Raw genomic sequence first — 12171 nt, 5'->3', positions numbered from 1 at the left:
AGATAAAGTATCATTTAATAACGTTCCATGAGCTTTTGTAAGTTCATCACCACAGAAAAACCAAACAAGGTTGGAGTGAGATTTTGAAATGCCACATAAGCATTTTCTCAGGGGGTTCTCCAATATAGCATTATAGCACAACAATAGGGAAAGAATATTTCTTGGCGCGCCAACCCCTCCAACGCGCATCTAACGACTAGAGGCACTCGAGGTACATGCCTAGATTGATGCGTGCTGGAAAGGATCCGGGTCCCACCAATGGCATGGCATGTGGGCCTATGTTCCAGAAACAGCAGCGGCAAGTTGTTTCTCTTTCAACCGAAGCTAAGCTACAATCTGAATCAATTGGAATCCCTCATGTCTCTCCTCCCTCTCTATCCCCTCCAATTCTTCAGTGCCCCTAACACAAGGGGAGGGGAGGGGAGGGGAGGGGGTGCATGGACCACCCCACCCCTACCCAAACACTCTGTCTGGGTGGGATCCATCCCCTATTAGAGGCACTGGGGAACTGGGCCGGGCAGAGAACTGGAGGAGATAATTTTCCGGATCAATAGCATCAGTAATGCTTCTCATGGATCTATCTATTCACACTATAACCCAACCAAGATTTATCTGCCATTTCAGCAATAATAGAAAGTACCGTTACCATGTTATGAATTTAAGACTTGATATTTTGTAGTCTATATAATTTATACAAATGCAAACCGATAAGCTTCACAATTTATAATCTATGCTTTCTAACAAAATATGAGTACAAATAAAAATTATGAGAAACAAAGAATAGAACTGCAAAAAGTACTTATATAAAGAAATCCATTTTCCTTGTTATGATAGGAATTGCAATGTACTGTACAATGTGTACATTCATTCATGTTGAGTATGCAGTTCACTTCGCAAGTTATCCGCCTGTTGCATCTATTTTGAAGGAGCTGATAATGCTGATTCATTTTGATCATGAATCTGACCCACTCTTGCATTTGAGCCTCCAGACTAGACTCCTCATCAATGTCAAGATCGAATGAGTCTGGCAACAAATTTGCTATGTCGTCGTCATCATCAATGGTTGTTGATGAAGCACGCTTCTTCCTGATGCAGGGAAAGCCAGTAGTCATGAAACCATGTAGAGGTCTTCACCAACTCCCACCACTTTGCAGAGAAATCCTCTACTTGGCGGAAAGCTGATGGGATGAAGAGGGGCATCTGGGTTCAGTGTTGATTTTCTTCCAAAAACTACTTCCACCGCCACTTCTTTATCATATCTCTCCTTGCGTTTTGATAAGATCTGTGCATTGACAAATTGGATCTGAGAATTGAGAGAAGGGGAAATGAATTTAAATTCTGGTTAGTAATTCAACAACCAAAATTCTGGCTAATAATTCAATAACCACCGGACTGTTTATGAAAACCAAGGTAGTTTGCCGCCATTAGAAAATGTTGCTGATAGGCCTGAATATTGCGGTGGAGAAAAACAGAGGGAAGATATCAGAGAAGAGGAAGAAAACAATGGCTAATCTCTCTCTTTCTCTCTCTCATTCCCACCCTACCAAACGATGTGGGGTGGGAAGCTACAGTTATTTGCCCTGGCATCCCTTCCCCTGTAATACCACCCAAGTACATGTGGGATCCACTCCCCTAACTATCTGCACCCCATACTCCCGTGCAAACAAACTGAGACTTTAGTGACTGTCAGTTGCAAACTTAAGAAATTTTCGACCATTTTTCTGCTGCCAAAGAAACTGCCATTTGTTTTCCAGCAAATCTAGAAGAAGAAGATGATGATGGTTACAACGATGATGATAACAATAAAAACAATCAACTACTTGAACCGAATGCCTATTAAGGGAAGAAGGGGAGAATCAGCAGATCAGGTGCAAGTGCCAGTCCTTTGTTATGGAAGCAGTATATCTTCAGATGATTTATCATGAAAATGGTAAAAGAACACATTTAAAAAGCCACAGTAATGAACTTACATATGTACCTGAGGTTCTAAGAAAAAGCCTGTTACATCCACCGATCTTCAGGGTTCATTGCATGAGCAAACTATTTGGCGTTAAATAGAGCTCCTAAGCCTTGAAACATATCTGTAAGAGCTTAGAGTTTGTCTAGCATAAGATAAACTATTGGTTTCTCTGGCGAAAAAATTCACCAGACTTCCTACTTGATATATTGAGGCTGAAGTTCAGATCATTCACAAAGTTGACCCATTCTCGTACAGTTTAGCTTGCCAACATGCTTGTAAATAACTTCCTCTAAATCAGCATTACCAGTGACCCTGTTTTCCTTCAACAAATCACCCCATGTATCAGAATCTGGCTTGACTGGCAGCATCTCCCTTAATTCATAAGCCTCATTCAGCATGCCAGCATGATTCAACAGATCAAACATGCAACTGTAATGGTCTATGGTAGGTGAAATACAATAGCGTTCAATCATACGTTTGAAATATCTACAACCCTCATCCACCATACCTGTCTGTACACATGCACATAAAACACCCACAAAGGTAATTGCATCAGGCTGTACGATGGTCTTCTCCATCTCAGCAAAAACAGAAAGAGCTTCCTTTCCTTTTCCATGCACACCCAAGCTAGTGATCATTGAATTCCAAGTCGCTATGCTCTTATGTTGCATCTTATTGAACACTTTCTTAGCATCATCTAGACTACCACATTTACTGTACATGTCAATAAGAGCCGTCCCAAGGTAAATACCCAATTTGAACCCATTCTTCTGCACAAAATCATGAAGCCAGCTTCCCAAACTCAGACTTCCTAATTCTGTACAGGCAATCAGCAAGCTAACCAACGTGTACTCATTTGGTTTCACATTATCAAGCTGCATACGCCTGAAAAGTTCAAATGCTTCTTGGGGTTTCTGGTTCCTAGCATAAGCATTAATCATTGCCGTCCATGACACAACATTTTTAACAGGCATAAGCTCAAAAGTTGTATGAGCAGCCTCTAACTCCCCAGAAGAAACAAGACCAGATACCATAGTCGTCCATGTAACAACACTCCTCACATGCATTTTGTTGAATAACTTACGAGCATAGTTTGAATCACCACACTTAAAGTAAAGATCCATTAAATTATTCTGCAAAAAGATGTCTTCAGAAAATCCAGTCTTGATGGAAAGTGCATGGACTTCTTTTCCTTTATCAATTCTAGAGGAAACCCGGCAGGCTTTGATGACAAACGGAAATGTGAATTTATCAGGTGGCACACCTTGTCCCATCATCAGATTATAGAGGAGGAGAGCATCATTACACATGCCATTTAAGGTGTTTGCCCTAATCATGATGTTCCAAGTGTAGGTATTAGGGTTTTGGATTTGATGGAATATAGGAATGGCATAATCCATTCTATTATAGGATGAACAAATCCTGAGAAGTTTGGATGCAAGTATTTGGTTTTGGGAGAGGCCATTTTTTATAATTTGTGCGTGAATTTGCCTCACTTGTTTGAATCCGTAACACTTTTGGAGGAGTGAGAGAGCATCATGTGAATCAAGTTGCCTTCTGGAGCTTGGAAATGGATTAACTTGAAAAGAATCAGAAGTTCTTGAAAAGGATGCTACCATCATTGCCAATATACATGCCAGTACAAACCTACTCTGCATTGGGGAAAAAAAGATGTTAGAAGAGGAAAAATGACAAAATAATATACTAAAATGTCCTTTGGATTTTGAAGTAGCAGTTTATTAGACAGCTATGGAGCTTTCTGTTCTTTACCAACTGTTCTAAATGAATTGTAACCTTGATATTGTGATCTCGTAATTGCCAATTAATTTCCACTGGCCACTGCCAACACCACCATAGTAACATTAAAGGCATTCATATTTCTTTATAGTGGACTGTTCATCTTTTATATAATGCTTCTCCTAAGCAATACTAGTTATAGCACAACCTTTCCTTGTTGGTTTTTCCTCGTGGAATGCCACATAAACCACATAACTTGATCGAGAGGGTAGGCATCCTAAAAATGAAAACTAATAGAGAAAACAAAAAGAAAGAAAAAAGGTGACCATGACCACTAGCAACCTTCTTCGTGCAAATCAATCCCAGCAAGTGAGACAAGTTGATCATAAAGGGAATTAGATGACCTATAAGAGCAATGTTGGCTGACAAGTAGGAGCTGCAGGAGAGGGAATATGAAAAGGAGTGTTTATTCAAGGATTCCACAAAAATCACCAATAAATCTCCTAGCAATTGCATGGACCAAAACACCATTCCACAGAGCTGCAAATATAATAAATATAAACACATAAGCCAATAGCGTGGTCTCTAAGGATATAAACTTCATCTCTGCTGTTTCTACCATAAGGTTAAACAGTGGGAGGAGTTTCAAATCACAATGGATGCTTTGTGAAGGATGAGTTCTAACTTCTAAGAGAACAAATAGGGGCAGAAGGACTAGAAATGGATGCATCAGTGGAATCAAGGATGACACCAAAAACTGCAACAAAATCAAGGTCAAAATTATTCAGTCATATGCAACATAGACCAACAACTAGACCAGCATAAAGGAGTAACACGGTGCAAAATTTTAAGGCTCCAAATGGACAAGGAATTATAACACAAAAGAACTGAGTTAGTAGACAGTGAGAAAGCAAAGTTATGTAAAGATGGAAGGTGAGATATAGAAACAAAATTTCCTATAGAATAAGTAGCCATGGGTTTCTGAGTGCAAGAATGGGCACCTTTGCGAAGGGCAACTTGTAAGTCAGCAAGAGACAAGGAGGAAGTAGGAGCTTCAGCTGGAGGCACAGACTGTGCGGTGGGCTGTGAAGCAGAAGGAACTGAAGTGGAACGCACTGTTTTCTTTCGCCGCTAATAGACTGTGGAGCAGATGATATAGCGGCCGTAACATCATCAAAGGGCACAAGTATAGGAATGGAAATTGTACAACCAATATCTGTATCAAGAGAAGAGATAGTCGAAGGAAGGGGAAATTATGAAGTATTTTTTTAAAAAAAAAAAAGGTAACATCAGCGTTGACAAACGGCCGATGAATAAGAGGATCATAACATTTGTACCCTTTCTGAGTTTGAGAGTAACCAAGAAACACACACTTGACAGCCCTGGGAGACAACTTATCAACCTAAGATTGCAAAATATGAACAAAAAACGCACATCCAAAAACTCGAGGCAGCAAAGAATATAAGGGAGTTTTTGGAAACAAAACAGAGAACGGTGAAAGATTACCTAAAACAAAAGAGGGTATTCAGTTGATCAAATAACAAGCGGTAAGAATAGCATCACGACAAAAATGTTTGGGAACATGCATATAGATCATGAGAGACCGAGCAATCTCCAAAAAATATTTGTTTTTTTGTTCAGCAACCCCATTTTATTGTGGTGCGTAAGAGCAACTCGTTTGATGAATCATAACTTTAGTTGAACAAAAGACAAAAAAAATCACGCTAAATGTATTCAAGTGCATTATTGGATAGAAAAACTTTAATGGAAACATCAAACTGGGTCTTTATTTCATTATAAAAATCTTTAAAATAAGAATGAACTTTGAATATCTTTCAACAAATACACCCATGTTAAACGAGAATGATCGTCCATAAAAGTGACAAATTAAGAAAAACCTAACCTATTTTTGACACTATAGTCAAGAGGGACCCCAAACATCAAAATGTACTAAAGACAATAAAGAAAGGACTTCTAGACAAACTACGAGCAAGAAAGGATGACCGATGATGCTTCACACTGAAGGCGAGACACAGATTTGCAACTGGGTACCATATGTTGAATGTTTGATAAAGATTGATGCCGCAACCAAAAATGCCATTGAAGAGGAGAAAGGACAGCACTAGTAGTAGCAGCAGCAGTAGAGGGACTAGTGCAATTTAGATAGTAGAGTCCAGCCTGCTTAAGCCTGCCACCAATCCCTCGTCTGAAGGTCCTGAAAAACACAATAAAAGGGATAGAAGGCGACACAACAATTAAGAGATTTAGTAAGTTGACTAACTGATAAAGGCTTAAGGTACATGAAAGACAGAAAACAAAGTCACGGATGAAGTAGGTGAAAACATACCATGACCAATCATATAGGTAGAGGTTCCATTAGCAAGAATTACAGGTGAAGGGTTATGAACTTTTGACAAGAAAGAGAATAATTCAGACTTACCATATGGGTAGAGGCAACAGAATTAATTATCCACATAGTGGAAGATGTGGTAGTAAGAAAAGTTGATGTACCTTTGTGGGCCAGAGTGAATGACTCAAGTTGTTGGAGACAATTAAGATTTTGATTGTAATCATCTCAAGACACATAACCTGATGGAGAAGTAACAAATGAAGAGGCAAGGGTGGTGTCGCCAAAAGACACCTTCTCAGTATTACCATAAGTTACAACAGTATTAGCTAATGGTCAAGCCTACTCTAGTCTACCATGTTTAGTCCAACATGTCTCAACAGTATGATTGGGCTTGCCACAAAAAGAACACCATCTGGAGGATCAGTCAATCTCTTGTCCACTTGTATTGCGACCACCACAACCACGACCTTCCCATGAACCATGCCCTCTCCCAGAAAAGGTAGAACCTCAGCCACGGCCAGCAACAAATGTAGAACTTTCCTTAGAAGAGGGTGAAGTGTTAACCCTGGAAGGAGTCACAATATGTTGAAGATGAGCAAACGGCTCATTGAGTAAAGACACCTTTTCACCAGGTAAGCAACTAGCTCATAATAGACTGATAATCAAAATTTAATCTGGCCATAAATTTTACAACTTGAAATTCTTCCCATTGAATTTTTTATTGTTCCAAATTAGTAGTAAGTAGCTGTTGAATATTGAGTACCTCATACATGTTGAATTGGCTTCAACAGTGAGGGGGGGGTGAATTAGTATATTAAAATTTTCCATTTTTTTCAAATTTTGATGGTACCACACTGTAACACAGTCATATGTACTCATGCCTCGCAACCAAGACTAGTCAAGCCTACCAGGATGTGCACACCCACTCTGCAAGCAAACACAGTCTAATATATCCAAACACAATCCACAACACCAGTCTTACGTGGTTTGACAATGTGCCTATGTATCAAGGTTTGTGTATATTGCTCAATACTCCATTCTTTTAACCGCTACAACGGCTCAAGATGAGTTTTTTGCTTCAGTCCTTGGTCGTACAAAATGAGGGCAACCACCCCAAATTGCAAACCTATCAAGCACCCACTTGATATCCCTTATAATGTAATAATGTAATCAAAATGCAAATCCCCCCCATTATAAGGTTCAATCTAGGTCAATCAACATTCAACTATAACCTAGAATATAAAATAGGGATTTGTCACAGGATTACCTCTTGAGCAATCACAATCACTAAAACTCAGCATTCCACTGTTCACAACACATTCCTCTGCCTGCGGGAATCTCAAACAACATGCAACAATTGATCACAGGCTGACGGACTAACCAATATGATCAAGACGAAGAAAAACTAAGTCATAGAACGTCCTGCTACAACTGACAATACCACTGTGCTCTCCTAAAAAACTACCCAGTTTCAAAAAAAATTGTCTCGAAAGGCCAGGAAATGAGTGAGATATCGTCAGTCAAAGTTGGGAACTCAAGACCCTAATTTCGAGGGGCATATCCATAATTATCTTGAAGTCTCGTGATGCAGCGAATGCAACAAGTTGATGATAGCTAGCAAGTGTCAGAATTCATTTCAAACACGGAACAGTAACACGGCTTTTGCATTTAATATTCCGAGAATATGCTCATTGTCATAAGCATGCATTGTACACTCAGCCATCAAAATGCATTATAAAATGGAATTAATACATCGTTTTTAGTGTACACACTTTATACTCGATCATCACCTATATAATACCACCGAGAGCGCGATATGATGTAACACATCCGCGTGAGGCACGGTAGAGCAGACCAATCAGGGAGGTCATGCAAGAATCGGTTTCACCTTGGACATTCCATGCTCTCCAAATGGAATCTAACCATTCCGATTCCGATCCAATGGCCAAAAAAACACTGAAATTGTACCAAGTTAATGGGAATCGACTGTTCATAGAGTACATCTTAATTTTAAGCCAATTTTTTTTTTCTGTATGGAACTCCTCCTTTGCAAGTATGCATGCCACATGGTAGCTTAGGCTGCCTAGGTGGCCTCGGCTGCCATGTGGAATTTATTTTTTTCAATTTCTGCCACAAGTAGCCAGTAGGTCCAATAACACCTGTGTAAGCTCACTTTCCCGACTTACTCCAGATTTTTGCTCCGTTTTTTACACTCTGTACAAAAACTTCTATAACTTTTCCATTTCTGATCGAAATCGAATGAAACCAATTGTGTTTGAAAGAAGACTTGATGAGCTTCACCTTTCATGTTTACCACTTCTTTCAATTCTGCCAGTAAGCCCTTCAAAAATAGCTTCAAAGACGACCCTTCCGCGGTGACCCGTGATGCACTTTTTCAACATTTTTCCGAAACATCACTTGAAGCTTCCACATGCTGCCACACATCATAAACCACTTTAAAATACCTCAAAACACTACCAACTACTACCACAACTGCCCGGATGCTCTGAATCATTGGAAAACCTACCAAACTGGTTGTATTGTCATACAAACTATCTAACAGCTCTCGGACTTCCACAACACACAAGAATGCACTGAATAGTTGCTAACAATGACAACCTTTACCTTAGTAGTCCAACAATACACACCCTAAAAAGCATTGAAGGACTCATTCAAAGACTTGTCCCCCTGCTTGAAATTAAAAATTGTATCATACAGATCATAAATACGGGAAATATTCTTCTCTTGGGAGAATATTTGCTTCAAATCATCCCAAACCCCTTTTGCAGTGGTGTGGAACATGACATCCATACTATTCCACAGCCATATAAAAAAGGTGATCATTCTCACGAATCCACTCCTCGTAGGTTTTTATAGCAGAAGGTTCTTTGGAATCAGTAGAAGGTGGTTTGGATTGGAGGTACTTCAACTTCCCTTTAGCAATAATGTAAACCTTAACTGACTAACCTTATAATACATTATTACAAACTCCATTGAGTTTGATAGTAGTGATCTAGACATTAACATTGTCCAAAGTATATTTGAGATCAACTATCATGCACTGTATGAATCAACACAGGGAGAAAATGATACAGACAGAAGGGAACACTCTGCCTAGCAAGAAAAATTATTCAAAACAATTTCTATGCAACTTCAGATGGGTCTCCGAGCTTGGAGATACGTAGAACAATAGTAGGAAATACAAACCCCGCAGCTTAACACTGATATGGAGAGAACTTAGAGAAGCCACAACACAAATAATTCAAATCTAAAGCTTTTCAACCCAGAATATAGGTGATTTTCAATAGCAAGAAATTTGAGTGTCAGATGGACCCCAAAATAGAATCGAGTGTCCCACTATAGAGGGGCAAGAAATCCCTTAAAATATCAAAACGATTGCTGGTCAGATCCAAAGTAATTGTAGATATCAATTCTGGAAGAAAAAAAAAACCCCCAAAGAAACAGAGTACCACAACTGCTGTTGGAAAAAACTGATTATGGAAAATTAGGGGCTCTGATCAGCCCCAAACCAGAGTCGAGTGGGTTTACCAGTAGTATAAATAAATCCCTAAAAAGTTAGGGGGAGCTGCTAGCTTGATGTAATATAATAGTAGATCTTAATGCTGCTACGATAGAGAAACCAGAACAGGGGCAACAGCTCTTATAGAAATCAACTTCTGTACATAAACAACTTCATGGAAAGCCAGCAGTAGATAGTAGTCTTCATATAGACATCACAACCGAAGAAGAAACTAGTTTCTCATTGATATAAAACCAGATCTTCATGGTAGATAGTTGTAACGAAGGGTGGCTGCTCACTTCAAGGGCAAAAACTAAGTAGAGTCTATCAAAATAGAGATGAAAAAGGTTGCTAGTACTGATTAAGAATGTTCTAATACCATTTGACAATACCAGAACTATAGAACTAACAACAAGGAGAAGAGAGAAGAAGAAGAATGGAGAAACAGAGAAAGAGGACTATCGCTAGTTAGAGAAACAGTCCGTGTGATAGTCCTTTCCCCCACATTGCCTTTATAGATTAAAAAAAAAACAAACCAATTAGAAGTCCTCTAATAGAAGTAGAGAACAAATAGAAGACTAACTAAGCCACCGACTAACAATTAAAACAGGACTAAGCTAACTACTACCTGCAGGACTAACTAATGACTACACTACTGCAGTGGCTTAACAATAATACCCCTGCGGCATTACAAACATATCTTAACAGGTTATAATCATACAAATGGAGAACTTTTCTGTTTACCAAGAGATGCCTGAAACCGAAAGAGCACAATTAATAACTACTAGATTGCATGAATATGCTTCAACAAAGCAGTCCAGAAGTTTGGGTCCAGTTGCTACATGAGCAATATTCAGAAGCACTGATAACTCAATTGGTTTCTCACACTAGTCACTAGTTTTTGGGTTATTGATTGGAAACTTTACACAAGCAGATAATATTCATGAATGAGGATTTTCAGATGGATATTCATACTGAGTTCCTTTTGTTGGTTACATCCAGAAAAGTTTCATTATTCTAAATGTGTTATGCAGCTATCTGTACTCAGAAAACTACTATATGGTTTCTGAAATTTCAACAGAAATCCAATATATCCCCGCTACTTGGGGTTGGATATACAAAGCCAGTTCTATCCTTACACTCTGTTTAAGAGGGAAAAAAATATATAAAAAAAAATCTTAGTGCTAACCCCCCATTTTCTTTTCTTCCTATTTTGCTTTTCCTCCTCCATCTCCCCCAACGTCCTGTGTGTTCCTAATTTCATTTATATAATTCGTTCTATTTTCCTATCTTATTGAGGTATCTAATTTTCTGATTTAGCTAAAGGGCTTGAAGAGTCTGATTTGAAGAAACAAAAAAAATTTGAATTGTTTGACTAGCCTCCTGTTTCTCAATGCAATCTCAACACAGAAAGTAAACCCGAAAGCATTTTTCTGCCAACTGGGCCTAGAGACGCAACATCTGAGAAACGTTTCAAACAAAACCATCGGATTCTCCTTGATAGAAGCATTTTCCAACAACTGAACAGAATCAAGACTTGCTACAACAGAAAACAAAGACTCTACTTACTTGCTGAAGGATCCTATTTTAAGCTAACAGAGTTCTTTTCCTTCTTCAGCCATTGAAGCTCTCCACCCCACTCCCTCTGCCTCTGCCAACGGCTCTGTCCCTGTCACTGATTCAATTCTCGCTGGCTGAAAGACCCACAAACAACAGGAGGAGACATCTGGGAAAACGGACCCATTAGTGGACAGAAAGAAGATCAGAAACGAGAGATGGAGGAAAAGAATAACCTTGATATTGTATGAAAAAAGTGGAAGGATCAAATCTGCGTCCTCCAATTCGTGACATGATGAGAACTGCAAGTCCAGATAAGCTGCACGTATGCGGAGAGTACTTACTCTCCAATACACTGTTTTGCTGCCACATGCCTTCCCTATTGTCCGCAAGGGTGCAACCGGTTCGGTTTACATTTTAGCAAGCTATAAATCAAAACCGAACCGGATATGAATCGAATTGAAATCCTATGCGGTGCACTGTAGTTTGGACTTGAGAGCTTGACACGTGAAAGATGCTTCATCTAACAGTGTGAGCTCAATTGACCTAGTTTTTTTTTTTTTCCAGCTCGGCATTATTGGATGTTGCATCTTCCACGTTGCCAGTTCTAAAGCCTGTACTGCAGTGCACACAAGATCAGTGCACTGCAAAGGATTTTTCCCATATGAATCATTCATAAATCAGAATCGTTTTGCATTCAGGCTGGTTTTACCTGTTACTATTAAGTTTTCGTTATTCAACTCCGATTGACAAATGTAGTGCTCATTTTGAAAAATGGTTTGCAATTTTCAGTTTGTAATATGCTTAATTTTGGTTCACATTTGGTTTAGATACATTCTGTAGTGTGGGTAATACTCGTTTCACCTTTGTATTCTTTAATTCAATTCGTGTTACACTTAATTTGAGATCAAGAACAATTTAATTTACAATAACTAAAAATTACCATTGCAATATATGTTGCAGATTCTCTCATTGTACATTCTAACATCATAAAAATCCATCATACAAATATAGTCCATTAGAAACATAGAACCAGCCTTTGCTTGA

General features: G+C 38.9%; 1 protein-coding gene across 3 annotated transcripts; it reads right to left on the bottom strand.

The window, feature by feature from the left end:
* Nucleotides 1-912: 912 nt before the first annotated feature.
* LOC122656585 (pentatricopeptide repeat-containing protein At3g26630, chloroplastic-like) lies at nucleotides 913-11186 on the bottom strand. 3 transcript variants are annotated; one of them, XM_043851173.1, is made up of 3 exons: nucleotides 4040-4248; nucleotides 1979-3612; nucleotides 913-1282 (listed from the first exon to the last, which is right to left on the bottom strand). In XM_043851173.1, the coding sequence occupies exons 1-2, from the start codon at nucleotides 4226-4228 to the stop codon at nucleotides 2185-2187; spliced, it is 1617 nt and encodes a 538-aa protein (XP_043707108.1). In that variant the 5' UTR covers nucleotides 4229-4248; the 3' UTR covers nucleotides 913-1282; nucleotides 1979-2184. The 3 variants fall into 3 exon arrangements, with proteins under 3 accessions (XP_043707108.1, XP_043707107.1, XP_043707109.1); XM_043851172.1 differs by lacking the exon at nucleotides 913-1282 and adding an exon at nucleotides 1617-1759; XM_043851174.1 differs by lacking the exons at nucleotides 913-1282; nucleotides 4040-4248 and adding exons at nucleotides 1621-1759; nucleotides 11137-11186.
* Nucleotides 11187-12171: the final 985 nt, after the last annotated feature.

Source organism: Telopea speciosissima, chromosome 3 (genome assembly GCF_018873765.1).
Source record: "Telopea speciosissima isolate NSW1024214 ecotype Mountain lineage chromosome 3, Tspe_v1, whole genome shotgun sequence".
NCBI classification, from domain to species: Eukaryota; Viridiplantae; Streptophyta; class Magnoliopsida; order Proteales; family Proteaceae; genus Telopea; species Telopea speciosissima.
Note: the sequence above shows the minus strand (reverse complement) of the source record. Positions and strands in the feature narration are given on the sequence as shown.

What these genes read in the sequence shown, in the direction of transcription:
- LOC122656585 (XM_043851173.1), bottom strand. Translation starts at nt 4,228, where the DNA reads ATGGTGTTTTGGTCCATGCAATTGCTAGGAGATTTATTGGTGATTTTT. An exon ending in GATTGATTTGCACGAAGAAG is followed by an intron (nt 3,613 to 4,039) that starts GTTGCTAGTGGT and finishes TCCCCAATGCAG; the next exon opens with AGTAGGTTTGTACTGGCATG.